Source organism: Rhinopithecus roxellana, chromosome 17, assembly GCF_007565055.1.
Source record: "Rhinopithecus roxellana isolate Shanxi Qingling chromosome 17, ASM756505v1, whole genome shotgun sequence".
NCBI classification, from domain to species: domain Eukaryota; kingdom Metazoa; phylum Chordata; class Mammalia; order Primates; family Cercopithecidae; genus Rhinopithecus; species Rhinopithecus roxellana.
Genome location: NC_044565.1, coordinates 19937765 through 19957759, shown reverse-complemented (window position 1 = coordinate 19957759; position 19995 = coordinate 19937765). Strand labels below are relative to the sequence as shown.

Here is a 19995-nt window from a genome sequence, read left to right as displayed (position 1 = left end):
ACTGTCCCTCTCACAGCCATTCAGGGCTGCTGGAGTCCCTTGCTGTTCCTCTCTGGAAAATGAGATGACCACCTCAGGCCTACTTGCTTCCCAGCCCTTCCTACCCCAGTGAGCCATGCTTGCCGCTCCATGTGTCTATGGTTGTGGAAGTCTGCCTGGTAAAGGAATTCCTGACAAGGTGCATGGTGGCCCCTAGCTTCACAGTCACCCTCCTGGCAACTCTTGCATGTTAACTGGGGTTTAAAGCCTTAGGGTACAGGACTGCTGATGGGCCTGTCAGGCAGGGCTGCAGGAGGCTGGGAGCAAAAAATTTTGGGACCAAAGGCTGTGAGGCCGCAGCAGATACCTGCTGTAGCAGCTGCGATGGTGGTGGTCATCGCTGGTGTGACTGGTGGCCATTTGAACTGTCCCACGCAGGGACTGCTTCCTCAGAGCTCATGTGTCCAAAAGAGGCTGGGCGGCCCTCCTTCAAGATGCCCACTTGGGAGGTTGAGCTCAGTGTCCTCTGAGGTCCCTCGCACCCCAAGGAGCTGTGCTGTGGGTCCAGGTAAGCATTAAGAATGAGATTTAAAGTGCACTCGGCTTCCCCTCCAAGCCCAGGTGCATCCTTCCGCCCATCTCAGCCTTTCTCAGCAGTGGGTGCGGAACCTGCATTCCTTGGCCAGTGAATCCTCCCCTTCTGGGCCTCACAGATCATGACTTTGAGGATTTGGAGCTCCATTTGGAAGCCCCAGTAGTGCAGAGGCCCATGTCAGAGGCCGCCCAGCAGAGAGACGGGCGGGAGGCGTGCAAGGACTCTGGGGAGTTCAGTTCTGACTCTAGCTGCAGCCGGAGATAATGCACGTTAAGCACCTGGCTCTGGGCCACGTTTCCACAGCTCCTGTTTTTAAAGCAGCAACTCCTGGGAACTTCTGAGGAGGAGGAGGGGAAAGAGGAAGACAAGGAGGAGGCAGAACTGTTTTTTCACACCTGGGCTGGATGGGCCACCCTAGACCTATGGAGTAGGAAAGCACTGATTTTGCACAAATCAGGGCATCGTCTTCTAATAATTTTAAGCCATCAAGTAGTATAATAATAACCACAACAACAGCTACTCAAACTGATAGCATATTTTGAGCCCTGGCAATAAACGGCCAGTAAGTTCCTGCCCTCAAGTTGCTCAAAGGCCCTGGTTTTGCGTGGGAGACAAGATGAACCAGAATGTGCTGAATTGAGGGCTGTACCAGAGGCCTAGCCAGCAAGTGAGACGCCCCCGGGCGGTGTGCCTGCAGCCGTGTGTGCCAGTGCCGGGAAGGCTGGGTCTGCAGGGCTGAGAGGTTTGCTCCTGGCCCTGTGGGTGATCTGAAGCCAGAAGTGGCAATTAAGCCAGTGCAGCTTCATGAGATCTGTGTCCTCCCTCTTTTCCTTGCTGCTTTCTGGGGACAGGGGGCAGGTCCTAGTATGGCCTAGCTCCTCTTTGGAAGAACGTCTTGGGTGCAGACCCCTGTAGCTTCGGTGCCAGGGACAAGATGACAGGGATATTGGATTTTGTCAGGTGAGGGGGGTTTGGTGTGAGCTGAGGGTGTGTAGGAGAGGCCCCCTTCTGTCTGGACAGCTGAGCCCAGGCCTCGGACAGGATCCCTGGGCGCCAGCCTCTTCTGTGGACTGTGGGAGGCGGAGTCTCCAGAGCCGCACCCTGCCTGGATTCAGTCCTACCTATGGCCCTGAGGGTGCCCACCAAGGGACACTGTCCCAGCTTTGTTCCTACTTCCCATGTACATTGTCAGCCCTGCTAAGGCCTTGTCTCTGAAAAGTGAGGAGCTGTCATAAGTGATTTATAAGGCCCTTGCCAAGCCCACCTCCATCCTCTTTCTGCTTTAATGACTGACCCCCATGTTACTTCTCAGGGCATTTCACAGAGATTTGAAAGTCACTCCTAGAGACTACTGGGGCCCCAGGGCAGTTTGCCCTGAGAATACTGGCAACATCTGATGTTCGGAGAGTGTGGATCGTGTGCCAGGCATGTGCTTGGCACTTCCCGGATATCACCTCCTGGGCTCCTCTCACCAGCCTTTGAAGTGGGGGGCTGGTGTTACTCTGACGCACAGATCATGAGTCCGGGGCTCCCCGAGCCCAAGGAACTTGCCTGAGATCACCTAACCACTAAGAGTGGTGTGTGCCCCCAGCTCCTACCGCTTCCCTGTCATGCTTCTCACATGGGAGTAGGGTTGGGGGGAGGTTGGTGGCTCGCATCTCCAACCCCCTCAGCCCAGTTATTAAGTTAAATACCATCTGCTTTCAAAGCCCAAGGAGGCCATCTATGCTGGGGAAAAGGGGGGTGGGTGGGAAACCACCATCAAATTCCCAACTAGCCATAAAAATGGATGCAATTTATTTTTTTCTGGCATTCCAATTACATAGATGTTTGTCGCCAGCTGTTTGTTCTAACACGGAGTGTTCTCTCAGCTGCTGTTTCTCTTCTCCCATTTGACATTGTTAGGCCACAAGTCTGGCAGGGCCTGGGTTGGAGGGGTCATTGGCTGGGGAGCCTCCCAGGTGAGCTGAGCTGGCTTTCCCTGAACATGGACCGTGCCTCTGATGTTCCCCGGGTGGTCTCGAGGCGAGGCGGGGGAAAAGCTGGGGTGCTGCTTCCTCCCTCTTTTCACACTTTCTGCCCCTTTCCTCCTCGTCTCTCTTTCTCCAAATTACTCCCCACCCTCAACATGCTCTCCCAGGCCCCACCCTTCTCCCAACACACTGGGAATGGATGAAAACCTGGGGTTTCCGACTTAGGAAGAAAAACCAGCTGTTCCTGCTCAGAAAGTCTCTGAGACATGGGAAGTCCCCTCTGATGCGCTAACTGACAACCTTAAGGAATGCAGAGAACCCCGGAGCACCTCTGAGCCAGGTTCCTCTCTGGAAGCCCCTGTGGAGGCTCAGTGGCCCTTGGGACGCTGAAGAAGGAGTGTCTGTGTAGGGTGGGGGCTAACCCCAGAGAACGCTGTAGTTCTTTCTGGTGCTCTGTAGTGCTACCATTTTCTGGTGCTCTGTAGTTCTAACAGGAACGCACACTATGGCGGCCCTCAGCAAAACTGTGAAGTAGGCAAGTGCAGATCTTTGGGGCCAGAGACCTGGGTTTGAGTCCTGGCACTGTCACTTCTCGCTCTGTGGACTTGGGCATGTTACTTGACCTCCCCGATCCCCAGTCTTCTCATCTGTAAAGTGAGAGCACACAAATCTGCCTTGCTGCCTTGCTGAAAGGATTAAACAAGACCCCATAAGAGAAAGGGCTGGTGTGTTCTCGCTGAGTGCCAGAGAGGAAATCTCATGAATTTATAGCTACAAGGTAACAACTTAATTGGAACCCCAGGAAGGAACAGCTCAGAAAAGGGCAGTGCCAGGGTGGGTGAATGACCAGCCAAAAGGCAGATGGGGAAGGACCAACCTTTCTGAGTGACAGATTCCTTCCTCTCTAGCACTTCAGCCCAAACCCCTGGTTCTGCACCCTTAGCATGGGGTGCAGCCTGCAGCCCATCCAGAAATCCTCGGATTTCAAAGTGCAGGGAGTCATACCAAGAAACGTGCATAACATGTGGTCGTACAATAATGCTAATCAGCAGTGCAGCAGATCACCACCACCAAGCACATCAACCATGTGGTGAGTGCCATCGTGTCCCCTTATGGGCACTCCACTCACATTATCTCTACCCCGTGTTATACTAACCCCAAAGTTGGGACCACTTCCCTCATTGCACAGATGGAAGACTGAGGCCAGGAGAAGGGCGTAACTTGCCTGGGGCCACATGACCAGGAAGTGATGGAGCTCAGTTTCCAGCCTGTTTTATCTCTTTGATTCTGAGTTCTGAGCTCTTCAGTTCTTGAGGCCAGCCCACTGCCTGAAGCTCACACACTGCCCAGCACAGTGGCCTGTGCCCAGGAGGCCCCCAGCAAGTGCCTGGTGCCGAGCCTTGCCCGGAGCAACAGCTCTTATGTAAGTAGCCCGGCTGCAGTGTGTGGAGGCTTCATTTAGCTGTGGGGAGCCAAGAGCCTGCTGGTGGTGGCCCTGGTGGTGGTGAGGGGTGGGTTGGGCAGGGAGGTGTCATCAGCTGCGGGCACCCCCAGCTGTGTGCTGCCGGTGAGGCCTGACACCAGGTTAAGTCGCCTGGCGGCCTCTGGCTGCAGCTGGGAGCGCGCCTGGTTCGCATTCGGGTGCTGTGGTTTTGATTAGCTGTTCTGCGAGGCGGGCCTGCTGGTGAGTCCATGGGAGCTCCGCTGGAACAGAGGGTCCCCCGCCCCGCCGCCGCGGCCCCCCCTCCTGGCAGCCCCAGACTCCAGATGTTCCGAGCACTCGCTGGGAAGGCCTGCTGGCGCCACGGAGGGCAGAGGGCAGGGAAAGCACGCGAGCTGGAAGCCCAAGCACTCAGTCACCGCAGGCCTTGGCAGCCCGCCCGGCCCTCTGCTGGCACATTCCCCAGCTCTCCCCTGGCCATCTGTTCCCAAAAAACCCTTTCAGAGCCTCATCATCACTCAGGATACAACAGCGCGAGCAGCTGGTTTGGAGGCAGCAGGGAAAACCGTGCAAAAGGTTCTTTGTGAGAGAGGAAGCTCGCTTATGAATAACAGGACTGGATGCCGTAAAAGTTGGCGGCTGGAATTCTTGTTTCTCAGGCGCCGCGGTTTTCTCTTGACTTTTTATCTCTGGTTTTTATTTTTTTCCCATTTTCTTTTAATGTTTCTTCCTCTTCTCACATCAGTTGTGACTTTTTTACCTCCTCTGTGAGCCCGAAGGCCACCTCATTAGTGCTCCTGACATTGCCGAACTTTTCTTGTCTCAAGGCTGTTGTCATTGGGGATGGTTGGAAGTGACTGTTTTCCTAAGAAAACAGCTAGAGGGGACATGGGAGCAAGAAGGTGCTTGGGAGGGCACGTCAGTGGTGAGGTTCAAAACAGGCAGCGCCGTGGCAGAGTCGTTCTGCTGTCACCCTGAATAAACCCTGGGCATACAGATGAGAACAACGTCTCCTCAGAGGGAGGGTCTGGGAGACCGGACACCATGCAGAGACCCCCATCAGCTCATCTGAGAGCTTCACGGAGATGTTCTGGGAGGACAGTCACATTCATAAATACCCCGGTGCCTCGGCCCCGCCGCTGATTGCAGCATGCCATGAAGCCTTTTTAAAGAACTGACTGCTGCTGACAATGACTTCTGGGAGATGTCTGCCCGGAACCTGGGCACCTCCTGGGAGTAGACACTGGGTGGCCTGTCAGGGGCTGTGGGGTCCTGGGGCAGGGCCGACAGCTGAAAAGCCAGCCCCGGGGAGGAAAGGAGAAAAGGGCAAGGCTGAGCTGCTTTCCTCACAGCCCCTGGACCCTGAGGGAGGAGCTGAGTCGGGCCTGGGTCTGCCATGTGTCAGACAGTGGTGATGTGATGGGGGGACACAGGTCAGGGGCAGGGTACTGGGAGTTTCCCTTTCCTTTCTCAGTTCTTTGCACCCATTTTCCATGGGCTGCCTCCCAGATCCAGAAGCCCCAGCAGCCCCTCACCCCAGCAGTGGAAAAAGCCCATCATCGACACGGCTGTGGGTGGCCAGCTTTGCAAAAGCCTCACATTTGGAGCTTTGGAGGGTGTTTTGCGTTTCACCTTTACACAGGCGCCTGCACCTCATTCCTCTTGCCCTCCTCTCGGCTTTCCTCCCACTTCCAGTAAGAGAGATGGCAGCTCTGGCAGGACAAAATATTGATGTTTATCGCAGTTTTAGGGCCATTCATCTCACCTGGGCTCAGCTCAGGCCCATGGGATCCTCTCTCCTTGAGTGACCTCTGGGGGCAGGTATCTGGTTTGGATGCTGGAGCTGGTCCCTACTCTGCCCTTGGGGGCTGTGCGGCCGGGTGCTCAAGTGTTTTAACCTCAGGACCCTGATTAGTTATCATGAAGCTACCCCGCCAGCTCCTGGGTCTGTTCACGGATCAATGGCATAAAGAACATAACACTGTTTTGAAAAATCTGCTCTCCCTCCCGTGTGTCCTGCCCAAGAAGTTGGTCTTCATGGGGCCAAAGGCAAGGAGGACCTGAGGAAGGAAGAGGAACCACTGTCCCCAACTCCTGGCACGGCATGGAGTCAGCCTAGTGACCAGAAATTGCTTTTGAACTCTGAGGCTTCCAGAGGACAAGAGGAAGAGGAGGATAGGGCTGCCCTGCCCACTGCTCAGCCTTGAGCTCTGCACCTGGCACAGTGTGAGGTCTCAAACAGAGGGTGTCAGCAGGCCCTGGCTCCCCACACCCCATCCTTAAACAGGCTGTGCCCTTTCTACCTGCCCCAGCAGACCAGAAAGCAGTTTCCATGGGAAACAACAAATTTTCCTTGTGCTCCCGGGATAAGTGTTTCTAGAGGGCAAAGTCGGGAGCCATTCTCTCCTTTAACACCTTGCCACCTCTGCCCAGAATTCACAGCCACCGGGGCCTGTCTTAGCTGCCCTGGCTGTTAGCTCCCCCAGAACCCCTCTTGGCTGCTCTGCTGAAAGCTGGTCAGACTGCCTCACTCCATCCCCTGCTTAGCTCCCCTAAGACCTAGGGGCCTCCCTACTGGCCAAGGGACAAGGCCAGATTCAACAGGACACCTGATGGGCCTCCCAAATGACCTGACCCTGGCTGGTCACTCCCTGTGTCCCAATTTACACCCCAGCAGCACAGAACTCCTCGCCCAAAGGGGCTATTTTTGGCCTCTGTGCTCATGCCATCCCTTCTGCCTGGAATGCCCTTCTCCGCTGTCTGTCTGGCTAACTCCTGCTCATTCTGGAAGGCTCAGCTCCTCCTGAAAGCCCTCCCTTACCCCGACCCCAGCTTCTTCCTCAGGGCATCATAGCACAGGGATGCTTTTGGTCTAATTCAGGAGAGCATCATGTGATACACTTTTAAAGTAATGACTTAAAATGTTATACAATATAAAACTCTATTATGTGGTATGTTAGATTTCATGTCATTACATTGCATTATATTATATTTTTAGGTGGTATGCTATGTGACATAGGATGTGATGTGATATTACATCCCATGACCCTATGTTACACAGTGTTGGATTAGTGCCTGTGTCTCTGGCTAGACTGTGAGCCCGTTTCTCTTTGTGTCCCATCTTCTGGCACATACTAGGGCCCCCAAATAATGACACACCATTCTTTCCACTACAGTCCACACTGCGAGGGCTGAAAGTCCCTATGCTGATGGCAAGGGACATTCCCTTCTAGGGAAGGATTAACTAAGGGCTTTAGGACACAGCTAGGGAGATGCCCCTGGGCTCTCCTGTGCTCCAGCTGGGCTCACTCCCTTGTTCCCTTGAATCTGTAAGGAAAGCATTGTGTTTCAAATAACTAAAACCCCTCAAGCAGCAGCTTAAATTAACAGGGGCTGTCATTTTTCATAGTTCAGAAGTCAGCTGCTCCCTGGGATCCAAGAGTCCAGGCTTCTTTTGATCTTTGCCTCATGGCTGCAGAGTGGTTGCCACAGCACCAAGCTTTTCATCCTCAAGCTGCATCTACAGTCAGGGCAGGGTGCCATGCTAGGAAGAGTGTTTCTCCTCACCAGGGCAGTCAGCCTTGCCCAGACAGCCCCTCCCTTCTTCCAAAGGAAGATGCTCCCCTCGAACCCGAGAAAAACATCAAGGTCTGTCAGCTGGGAGGGCAGCAGAGAAAACAGCCACGTGGCTCATGCCTGGAGGGTTGACCCTGATTTGTGACAAGGTGGTTTTCTTCCCGGGGAGCTAACCATTGTCGTTATCTTAACCACAGTGTCAGAGCCCCACTTCTTTGAGCTTGCTCAGTCCTCACCACAGTCCCACAAAGTGGGTGTCACCAACCCCATTTTCAGGTGACAGTGCTGAGGTTCACAGTACGGAAATGACCTGACTAGGCCCCCAGTGACCTCGTTCCTGTGCACAGCACTTTCCAGTTTGCAAAGCCCTCTCACACCCATGATTTTCTTGAATCCTAGAACAAGCTCCTGGGGTCCACATTATTAAACATGGGAGTGAGATGAGGCGAAGTCGCCCAGGCTCAAGTAGCTGGGCAGGGCTGGGTGGGGCCTGACAGGCTGAATCTAGGCCACCGCTGGCCTCTGTCCTCTGCTTTCTCAATGGTGAGGGTGTGAGCTTCATGGGTTGCCTGGCAGCGTGGGGCCTGAGGCTTGGAGGCACGGGTCTGAGTCTCAGCCCAACCACTCAGGAGATCTGTAACCTCAGGCACTTACCTTCAACAGGCTTCACTTTCCTCATAAAATATGGATAAAACCAGGTGAGGAGTGTTTGGGGAAATGAGGGCTGTGAAAGCATTTTGTCAACTGGAGGCACAGCACTCAGAGAGGGTCACTGGAGGCCACTGCTGGCCCGTCAAGAAGGTGGGCAGAGGGACCTAAGTGTCCTCTCCTCACCCAGTGACTTAGAGAATGTGAATGCATGCACACACACAGGTGTGCTGGCGTGTCCATAGGCCCCGTCTGTTGGGGTCCAGTGGAGGGCCTCCCACACGGTGGGCCGATTTCCCATGCACATGGGAAGGGGGTACCCCCTGGAAGGCGGCTGGTTGTCTTCAAGGATTTCAGAACTGTTCTCCCTGCACAGGGCCCAGGAGCCATTAAAGATGGCCCCTCAGTGGCAGGCAGGGCAGGGCAGAGCCAGGCAGCTGGGCATGTGGTGGGCAGCTCTGGGAATGAGCCGTGCGGAGCCCACCTGGAATCTGAGAGCTGCGACTGGGCATTGCTGGGAACTGTCAGTCCCCCTCTCAGCAGCTGTGCCTCCTGCCTCGCTTTCCTGCCAGCCCTGTTCCTGCCACCACCACGTACACACGAGTCCCTGCCACCACAGCCCACCCACCCCCTCCACACGCACACACAGGGGTTCTTCACTTGTTCAGTCTTTTTAGGTACATGAGTATTAAAAGATTGTGAAACATGAAGGGCCCTGCTCTGCACATCTACTTAAAAATAAGTCGCCAGGAGTGTTTACTCTGTGTCAGGTACTGTTCTAGTGCTGGGGGCATTTTGGAGAATAAAACAGAGGCCCCACCCTTCGGAACTCAGAGCTAAACTACAGAAAGGCTATGCATAAAAATTCAGAGGAGGGCACCTCGGGACGGTCTTTGGAGCCCACTACACTTAGTCTGCATACAGTTCTTATGAGCTTGACTCTCAGGTCCCTCAGATCTGAACGTCAGAACAAAAACAGCCTATGAGGGCAGGGGTCGGGGGGTCAGGTCCTGTAGCAGGTACAGAGATAGCACCCAGAATCAGCCAGCGGCCTCATCGAGTAAGAAGAAACAGACACATGATAAAGAACAAGGCTAGAGGCTCAGAAGGACCGAGAGGCTGGGGGCCCCCTTAGTGTCAGGGCAGAGACCCCGCAAGCCTCAGGGACCTTGGAATTGTGTGTGCACTGATGTTCATGGACTTGACCTTGAGTTGTCAAGAGGAAGCTAAAGTACATCTAGTAACATCGGGCTGAGAATGCAGGGAAGTGCATCAGTTATTGGGAAAGGGCCCATCCAAGCTGTTTTGGCAAAGAAAACATGTGGCTTCCTTTCTCCAGGGAAGTCGGCTTCTGTGCAGGAGCCTGTTCTCCTAGGATGGTGGAGCTAGGAGGGCTGGGCTTCTCGTCTGTTTTGTTCACTGTGGGGTCCCCAGAGCCTCCAGTGGAGCCTGGCGTGGTCTAAACGCTTGGTAAACATTTGCTGGGTGAATGGAGCAATGGAAGCGTGAGGCAAGGCGGTGTTTTCAGTTGTTTTCCACAAATATCGAGGGGAAGCTCCTCTGTGCCCACACAGAGGGAGGCCCTGGTGATCTGAAGTGGAGACAAGGTTCCTGCCTTGAGTTACTGATGGGTAAATGGGGCGACTGAGGACCCTTCCTACCCCACCCCATGGAGTCTCTGTGCTCCGACATGTAGATACTAAGCACCCAGTGCTTGCCTTTGCAGCCATTGTATTCTTTATCTTCCTGACAAGCTCATGCAGTAGATACTATTATTACCATTTTATAGGTAATGAAACTGAGGCACAGAGAGGTTAAGCATCTTGCTCAAGGCCATACAGCTGGTAGAATGGGGAAGTCAGGATTCAAACAGAGGTCGTCTGGTGCCATAGCTGGCACATTGAACCACTGTGCTGGATTGTTTGCCAGTGAGTGTGCACATGTGTGTGTGTGTGGCAGTGAGTAAAGACCTCTAATCAGAGATGTCCCCACCCCCCACCTGGATCCCTCGGTGGCACCAGCATCTAGCTACGGGAGGGGCTTAGGGACAATGGAAGAGGCTGAAGGAGGTGTTCCTCATCTTAAAACTGCATCTGTATGGAATTTGGGCTTCCCAAATGGCTCATGGCCTCTCCAAACCACGGGTACCCCAGTGATCCTGAAGTATCCACAGCCGTGCTCCCTTCTGGGAGTCTCCTGGAGAAGCACTGTGATCTCTGCAAAGGTTTGCTGGCCAGCACTTTGGTGTGATTTGGCTTGTCTGGTTGGTGCCCATCAATCCCTGCTGTGACTTTGCAGTAAGGACTGGGGAGGGGAGGCGCTTCGAGAAGCAGCAGGGTGATGGGAGTAGTTCCCAGTCTAGAAGGAGGCAGGCCTGATGGGGACCCTCCACCGTGGTTGGGGCATGTGAACTTACATGTCATGTGGGGCTGTCTGTGTAAGGATTGTGAGCCAGGCCCACAGGGCAGGTGAAGAGCAGAGCCTTTCTCGCATGACTGGACCACCAGTCTGCCTATTGGTCTGCTTTCCTCCACCTTGGGTGCCTCCTCCAGCCTGAGTGGGCTGCCCCCTCCTGCTTGAGTGCCTCCTCCAGCCTGGGTGCCCCCTCCAGCCTGGGTGCCTCTTCTGGCTGTGCAGTGCGGCCATGGGCCTTTTGAGCTGCTGGCATCTGGAAGAGCAGTGAAGCCAAGTAAAATGACCGGACAGTGTCGCAGGACGGAAGCAGGTGGGAAGCCGCAGCAGCTGCCTGCAGCTTCGCCTGGGCCAGCTCGACCCTCACAGTGCCCCATGCTGGGGGTGAGCTGGGGTGGGGGCCAAGAAAGACAGATAGACTGGTGGACGTGGAGAGAAAAACAAAGAAGAGGCCAAGGAAGAGTTGGCAGAGACATATAGGCAGAGCACAGAGAGGGAGACAGCTCGGCAGCCAGAGAGAGTGGTCTGCAGCCTGAGAAGGCGTCGGCATGGTATGGCTGCCCCTGTAGGCCCAGTGGGCTCCTATGAGCTCCGGCCCTGGCCCTGGGGGTGCTGGGCCTCCCACTGCCAGCCACCTTCCCTTAGGCTCCAGGAGTCGAAGGCCAAGATTTTCTTAGAACCAAGTAGGTGACAGTTGGGCGGATGGCTTGGGGACCTGCTGTTCCTGTTTGCCTGTGAGGAAACTGAGGTCTGTAGGGGTTAAGGGTCTACCTTGCTCTGCTGCATCCTAGCAGTGTGGCCTAGGGCAAAGGAGGTCACCACTCAGGCCTCCCTTTCCTCATCTGCAACATGGGCACAGCGGTAGGCACCTCCCAGGAATTGCGAAAGACAGCACATGCAAACAAGTGCAGCATGTGCTTGGTAAGGGGCTGCCCTCTGTAAATGGTGACTCTGAGCACTGATGCATTTGCTTCTGTTCCCAGGCTCTGGGAGGATGGGGTGCTGGTGGTGGAGGTGTGTGGGGTAGGGGAAGGAACTGTGGCAATCACACCAACAACCATTCGTGGTGTAGGGGGATGTAGGAGGAGTTGGGATAAAGAGCTTCAGGAGTTCAGAGGAGGAACCCATCGTCCCCACCTTGCGTTGGGTGTGGGGCTGGTGGGGGTAAGAGGGTGGACATGAGCAGGCCCTCATTGTCCTGGACTAGGGAGGCAGCAAGGACTCAACTGACAACACCCAGCCCCAGCCCTGAACTTGTGGAACCTACATTCTAGTGGGTGGAAGTAACTCCAAGTAAGGCCCTGCAACACTGTGGAGTACATGGTAGGTGTTCAATAAATGCTAGCCTAGGATACCTGGGACCCAACAACACCTCTAGCATCTTACCACAGGAAGGGCTCCCCAGGTTACCTGCTCTCGTCCTCAACATTGCCTGATGCAATGATTGTTTCTTACTGATAGGAAAGTTCTTCTACACGGCCTTGACTGACTCTGAGGTTTGAACGCATCCATTGGCCTCAGTGAAGGAGGGCTTTGACCGCTGGCCCTACCTTGCTCCTGACCTGGGGCCTGTGGGGCAGCTGTCTGCACAGCATAGCTGAGGCTGTGCCAGTCCCCTCCTCTCTGGTGAGCAGCCTTGAGAAATACAGAAAGGACTGGGTGGAATCTGCAGCAGCAGCCAGCAACGGTGGTCTTCAGCTTTCCCTTAGAGTTAGACTGTAAGCTGCCCTAGTGCATGGGACAGGACTGGCCCTTATTAGGAACTAATACATCTTTGCTGAATAAATGACTTTTTCTCCCCATTTTTGGCCTCCAGGCCAACTGTCCTGGCTCACAAAAGGCTCTGGCCATAACTGAAACTCTTAGACACTTGGGACCTTGAAGGGCCCTCCCAGCCCGGACACAGCACTATCCTCGATTCATGCCCTGTTCCTGCCCCCCGCAAATAGCAGCCAACTCCAACTGCTCATAAATTTCCTGCCTGTCACCCATGGTGCCCAGGCCAGGCAGGCAGGAGGTGCTGGGGGCTGACTGGTCCATACCTGCTTCCAGGTCCATGGGAGCTTGGAGGCCAGAAGCCCAGGCCTTGCGCCTGTGCCCAGAATAACCTCTGCAAAGCGTGGCCCTTGGAGAAGATGTGAAAGCAGATCTGTCAAATGCAAGGATGTCCAGGCTTGAGTGTTAAAGAAAACACCAATGCAGCTTATGATGCAGCTTGTACAGCGTAATTCCACTTTTCATAAAATACTGTATGTGAGTACGCATATGTATGGGAATAGCATATGGGACAGTAGTCACCCAAATGTTATCAGTGGTTTGCTGTCAGTGGAGAGATTAAGGTGATTGAAACAATTTTCTTTCTGTTCACTCTTCTGTATTTTCTTTTTCTCTTTTTTGAGGCAGAGCACTTTGGGAGGCTGAGGTGGGTGGATCACTTGAGGTCAGGAGTTCAAGACCAGCCTGGCCAACATGGTGAAACCCCGTCTCTACCGAAATACAAAAATTAACTGGGTATGATTATATACGCTTGTAATCCCAGCTACTCGGGAGGCTGAGACTCGAGAATCATTTGAACCCAAGAGGCGAAGGTTACCGTGAGCCAAGATCACACCACTGTACTCTAGCCTGGGTGACAGAGTGAGATTCTGACTCAAAAATAAATAAATAAATAAATAAATAAATAAATAAATAAATAAAGATGAGGAAATTGACCAGGCGTGGTGGCTCACATCTGTAATCCAAGCACTTTGGGAGGCTGAGGCTGGAGGATCGCTTGAGCCCTTAAGTTCAAGACCAGCCTGGGCAACAAAGTGAGACTCCGTCTCTACAAAAGATAAAAAAAACTAGCCAGGTGTGGTGGCATGAGCCTGTGGTCCCAGGTATACAGGAGGCTGATTGGGGAGAATCACCTGAGCCTGGGAGGCTGAGGTGGCAGTGAGCCTTGTTTGCACCACTGCATTCCAACCTGGGCAACAGAGCAAGAAGCTGTCAAAAAAAAAAAAAAAAAAAAAAAAAAAGATGAGGAAACTGAGACTTGGAGCGGTTAAGCATTCTGCTCAGGGCCCCCCAGCTGACTTTGGGGCCAAGATGAACCCCAGTAAGAATCAAGAGCAGCATTCAGAGGCAAACATGCAGCCCCCTTTCTAGCCCACATACTGGTGTACTTAACAGTGAAAGGCAAACTAATACTGTGGTTTTTTAAAATTCTCTTCCCATGCCATATCTGCTCTTTTTTTCACCTTTTAGTTTTAAAATAACATTTGAAATCTGACTGCCCTGTTTAGGAAAGACCAGTTTAAAAAAAAGTCAGGATTTCAGCCCCAATGGAAGTTTATTCCCTCCTGCATGTAGAAGGCTGTATCAAAATTGCTTAAATACAAAAAATGTATAATTTGAAATAGTGGAAAATGGTTAAGTAGGTAAAGTGGGTATCATAGACTGACAGTAAATGTAAAAGGTAAAATAACTTAAAGGCAGATAAAATCGTTTTTTTAAATACCCTAAAGTGGTAAAATTACCTGCAGTGCACAGAAGTGATCAGGAGAGGAAAACAATTAGAAGTTTGTTTTTTTTTTTAAACTGGAAATGAACAAAAGCATAAAGGATGCTAAATTGTTCCAGGGTTCATAACAATTACCACAACTTCCCTGAAAGTATAGATAGACCCATTTACAAAAACGCTCCATATTGCATTTGAAATAGGAGAAATATTTTGTAATATACAAAGCAACAGTGAGTAAAATGCCTGTGACTTGAAGTAGCTATGATTGAGTCAACCAGTATTTATTTGTTGTTGTTGTCTCCCTCTGACACCCAGGTTGGAGGGCAGTGGCATAATCTCAGCTCACTGCAACCTTTGCCTTCTTGGTTCAAGAGATCCTCCCACCTCAGCCTCTCAAGTAGCTGGGATTACAAGCGTGCATCACCGCACCCAGCTAACTTTTGCATTTTTAGTAGAGATGGGGTTTTGCCATGTTGGCCAGGCTGGTCTCGAACTCGTGACCTCAACAGATCCTCGTGCTTTGGCCTCCCAAAGTGCTGGGATTACAGGTGTGAGCCACTGTACCTGGCCCAGTATTTATTGAGATACTGCTGTGTGTTAGACACTGTTCTGGGCATTGGAGCTACAACAGCAAACAAAACAGGCCACATCCCTGCCCACATGGAGCTGGCATTCTGGCCATAAACAAGTGAACAGATAAAAAGATGACTTCTGCTTGTGATAAATGCTCCCACTTTGCCACACTGACCAAATCACCTTGCTCTGACTTGGCACGTCAGACTACCTGTGAGGCTATCTCATCTAGTCATTCTCAAGGTTAATTTTAGTAGCAGAACCTGTTGTTTAAAGGACATCTTCGGCCGGGCGTGGTGGCTCACACCTATAATCCCAGCACTCTGGGAGGCCAAGGAGGGCGGATCACCTGAGGTCGGAAGTTCAAGACCAGCCTGGCCGTGGAGAAACCCTGTCTCTACTAAAAATATAAAAAATTAGCCGAACATGGTGGTGCACACCTGCAATCCCAGCTACTCAGGAAGCTGAGGCAGGAGAATCGCTTGAACCTGGGTGGCAGAGGTTGCAGTGAGCCAAGATCGCGCCATTGCACTCCAACCTGAGTAAAAGAGCGAAACTCCATCTCAAAACAAATAAAAATCAATCAATAAATATATAAATAAAGGACATCTTCCGTGGTGGTAGGGGTTCTGAGGACAGTAAACTAGGGAGTAAGCCAGACCCAGAGCCTTGGCTGGCAGCAGAAACACAAAAACCCACAAAGGGCCAGAGCTGGGGGGAATGAAAGCCTCTCACACTGTGCCCCTCACGTGGGACACAGGATGTTGCCAGGCGTTCCATGAAAGGGGTTCTGTGGTGTGGTGGTCACAGCGGGGATGCTTGCTATCCTCCATATTTGCAGTTATGCACCCCCACATGCAACCCACTCCACACACAGCCTCTTATGAAGAGGTATCATTGGCATCTTTGTCTCCTATCCCTTGGCCACAGCTGATTGGTCCAGGGGAATAAATCAGACCTAGGCTAGACCAATGGGCGCCCTCCACTGGGTCTCGGGGATTGGCATGCCGGGAGACCAGGCCAGTCGGTAGTCAGGGAGGAAGGCAGATACCTGCAAGTGACTGTTAGCAGGCATCTAGAGGGCAGGGCCACAGACTGCCCCTACTGACCTTTGCAAGCCCTTTGCTACCTTTCCTAAGACCTTCCCCTGGTCTCTGTGAAACGCCCTTTTGTAACTTTAAATGAGCTTCCCTTTCCTGGAGAGTTGAAGTGAGTTTCTGCTCCTCACAGTGCAGTAGCAATTACATGATCAAATCAGTTAGGAAGGCTGGCTACATTGGCTCACGCCTGTAACTTTGGGAGGCTGAGGCGAGGGGATTGCTTGTGTCTGGGAGTTCAAGACCAGCCTGGGCAACATAGCGAGGCCTTGAATCTATAAAAAATAAAATCAAAAATTAGCCAGGCATGGTGGTGCATGTCTGTAGTCCCAGCTCCTTGGGAGGCTGAGGTGGGAAGATCGCTTGAGCCTGGAAGGTCAAGGCTGCGCTGAGCCGTGATCTCGCCACTCAGCCTAAGTCACTCAGCCTAAGTGACAGAGTGAGACCCTGTTTCAAAAAAAAAGTCAGTTGGGAAACTGGGTCATTAAAGCCGCACAAATTTCTTCGCTACAGGACTTTTCGGAGCCTTTGATATCGTAATACATGCAGCGACTTTCCAAGTTGGGGTCAAGGTATGTGGTATTTCCCAAATTCATGGAATGCCTCACCTAGCTCGTGTTCCATAGAACACCTTTTGGGCAATGCCAATCTGCCTCCCCTCCCCTCACTGTACAAGTGAGGGAATGAAAGCACAGAGTGGGAGAGTGAGTTACCCAAGGTCACACAGCTGCTGAATTGCAGAGAAAGTCCTGGTACCTGAGGCCTCCCAGTGTTCTTCCCATTACATCCCAGTTGTCATAAGACTTCCTTGGATGGATGATGTATGTGCTGAGATTCCTGGGCCGAGGTGGTGGTGGTCCAGTGTAGACACCAGGAAAAGGGTGGGGTCAAGAACTGAAGATCAGGCCTTGGCCAGAGAAACCCCTGTCTCCTTTAATCTTGGATGGTAGCTGTGGCTTCAGCAGGGACTAAGAGCCAACAGAGGGCTTGGGGCTGGCCCCAGGCTGCCCCGACCGCCTTTACAGCATGGCCAGGAGGACGGCTCCAGCTAACCCAGCCTCCCCTTCTTCCTCAGGCCACGGGCAGGCTGAACAAGAGAAAAACTTTTTCTGCCCATGGCAGGGCCCGCCCAGGCAGCCAGCGCCGGGATGACGCGGGCTGTAAATCACCCCGTGGACCACAGACCCAGTGCCATCCCCACGGGTTTCCTTTCCGCTTCTTAATCCTCCTCCTCAGACTCGGTAACACAAAGCAGATTCCTGCTGGGGCCAGCCATGCACAGTGGGCTTGGAGAATGTGGCCTGGGATTTACCACATCAAGATGCTCCCGCCTCTCACTTTTCCTTTTCTCCCTCCTGAGCCACTATTAGCTGGAGAGCACTCCCTCCCTCTGGCCTGGCTCCCTCACCCTCCTTGGACCCCACTTCAGCCTTGCCCCAGCCTTGCATCTTGGCTGGCCGCCCCGGCCCGCGGGGCTCACCAGGGCCTGTGGTTAGCAGGCCCTCCAATGTCGTGGTTTGGCTCCATCCCGGCTCCCCAAGCCTCTGTCTCAGTGAGAGCAGCCTCTGTGTGGTAGAATGAACACTGCCGATCTGGATTCAAATCCTGGCCCTGGCAACTTCCAGCACTTCCTTCCCGGAGCCTGGGATTGCTCACTCATGAGAGGGGAGAATGAGAGTGCTCCCTGGCAGGTCGGAGGTTCCTGACAGATGTTTTGCTTTAAAAATAACTACTTATTAATAGCTGTTGGTTGAGGGTTGGAGCACGAATCAAAAGGGTGTTTGGAGTTGCTTTAAGAGGGATGTGCTGTACCAGGTTCAGGGACTTTGTTATTTTCATCCTGGTTGGATCTGGAGGTCTCACAGAGCCTCCCCACCAGCTCTGACCTCCCCAGAGAGCTAAAACCCCACAGCCCCCATGACCTTTCCCCCATCCCATTGCTTCCTGGTAGCCAGTTACAACCTCTGCTCAGCGCCAAGTTCAGCTGCCAGAATGAGGATTGCACAGATCAGGGCTGCAGGGAATTACAGGTGGTCTAACCCAGCAATTTTCAAACTGTGCTCCTTAGCACCCTGATTCTCAGACATGTCCCAGGCTCTCTGTTGGAAGGAATGCAGTAGGTCTCTGGGTCCCCCTCCCTCTGTGTCCCCTGACTCCACTGCACCACATAGACAGAACCATGTTTTCTGTACTAGCTAACACATACTTCATTCTCCTGCTTAGAAGGAGCTTTCATTGATCTGCTCCAGCCATGCCATTTTACAGATGAGGACACTGAGGCCTAGAGAAGTCAAGTGACTTGTTTGAGGTCACCCAGCTGGCAGGTGAATGTGCTACAATTAGAATGGGCCTTGTGACTCCTAGGACAGCGCAAGGAAGCTGCAGACGGCCATTCCAGTGGGGCTGAGCCTGCAGAGGAGCCTGCCACCCCAGGTGGGGACGGGCCTCTGAGATCCCTCAAAGGGGTGGCCCTGGGGATTGTGGTGTCAGCCCCAGGTGTTCCTGAGCTTCCAGCGGCCCTGGCTCCCACTCCCCACTGTGGTCCTCTTCTTTCCCCAAACCAACCAAAACGCAAGGCCTCTGAAATGCAGCACTAAGGAGGAGGGGGCAGTGTGGGCTCTGGAGGCAACCAGGCCTGGGTTTTAATCCTGGCTCTTCCACTTATCGAACCCTTCAAGATGGAGGCCGCTGCCTGGAGGACTCAGTGAGGGGACATTCTGCAGGTGTCCGGAAACAGGAACCAGGTGGAGTAGGGGCAGCTTCTAATGGCTGGTCATGTCTTTCAGGAGTGACTGGCTGCGGGCGAGACCAAGGCCACCACTGTGGGCCCTCCTTCCAGTCAGGCCTGAGGACAAGGTGAGCTCGCTGAGTCCAGCCTCGTGGTCTTCTCCAAGATGCCGCCAGACGCCCGGCCTACAGCCTGTCAGGGTCGGATCGGAGCACGTCTGCCTCCCTCTCCCCTCCGCCCTCACCCAGCCACTCTGAGGCTGCTTTGCACTTTGCCCTCTGCCTGGTGGGGAGGGAAGAGCTCAGTCCCCTACTCACTCAGAGCCCAAGGCCCACTGTCCAGCTGCAGAAATTCATTGCCAAAGATTCGACAGAGACACCGAAGGAAGTGGGGTGATGAAACCCCACAGCGAAAAGCCACACCGTTGCTCTGTGACTTTTACTCCTCCTGTTGCCTGAGCCCCATCTCAAGCCGAAGATGAGTCAGCGGTTCTGCCAGGAGCTCATGGAAGGGATGGGCATTTGATGAGCCCTGGGGCACCGGGCCCTCTGACCTGGCGCTCTCTCTCCACCAGGCCTTGCACTGACTGAGTGCAAGACAAGTCTTAGGGGCTGTGAGAGGGAGGCTGGGGTGCCTGGGCGGGGCCAGGAGTGGGGCCTGAGTTCCCTGCCCACTCTTTCCGCTTCATTGGCTGCCCAGGCCGCCAGCCCCAGTTCTCAGTGTCCCCTGGGTCCAGGCTCCTTGGGCCCTGAGCATCACCAGAAGGGAGTAAGCAGGGAGAGAAGCAATGTTACTGCCTCCTCTACACCAGGGACTTGCACCAGGCCCGCTACCTACGGGTCTTTGCTCCCCCAGCCAGCCTCTCCTCACCGTGACCCATCCCCATGGGCCCCCATCCCAGGCAGCCAGCACCATGGGCGGTCCCTGCCATGGACAGAAAGAGTTTTTCTCTTGTTTACCCTGCCCGTGGCCTGAGGAAGGAGTAGAGGCTGGGTTGGCTGGAGCCGTCCTACTGGGCAAGATGGAGCCCCACTTGGAGGACGGTGGTCTGTTACAGGGTGTGCAGGGGCAGAGGAGGAAGGGACCAGGGGACTGGGCCAGTATGTGGAGGACGGGAGCCGGGGGGCATGTTCAAAGCCAAGGCCTGCCCCTTCCTTGTGCTCAAATGGCCAAAGCTGTTCACGTCTGTGCTCAACCATCTGCTTCAAATTGAAGTAAAAGCCCCAAGATGTCAAGAAAACACTTGTGTTGAGTGGACTCTGTGGGTGACCAGGACTTTGGCTGGTCATCGGCTGGGGAGTGTGAGGGAGGGGGTCGGTCTCTAGTGACAGGTTGAGAGCCCTTCAGGAGCAAGTGCTGTGTGAGTGAGAGTGTGTGTGTCTGTGTGTGGAAGGGGGTAAAGGGTGGTTCTCATAGTAGTCTCAGCCTGGACTAGTGACCAGGAGGCCTGGTCAGGAACACATGAAGAGCC

General features: G+C 53.6%; 1 protein-coding gene across 2 annotated transcripts in view; it reads left to right on the top strand.

Annotated features, from left to right (window-relative positions):
- The window catches only part of ATOH8 (atonal bHLH transcription factor 8), a 34358-nt gene extending 14594 nt beyond the window's left edge, over positions 1 to 19764 (top strand). Inside the window, exons 3-4 of one of the 2 annotated variants that reach the window (XR_004054466.1) lie at positions 12677 to 12877; positions 18583 to 19764. Coding sequence is in view for 1 of the 2 variants with exons in the window: in XM_010381990.2 (XP_010380292.2) it covers positions 18583 to 18588 (6 nt within the window). In the remaining variant the exon portion in view is untranslated. The remainder of the gene's footprint in view (positions 1 to 12676; positions 12878 to 18582) is intronic. The other variant, XM_010381990.2, reaches the window with a different exon arrangement.
- Positions 19765 to 19995: the final 231 nt, after the last annotated feature.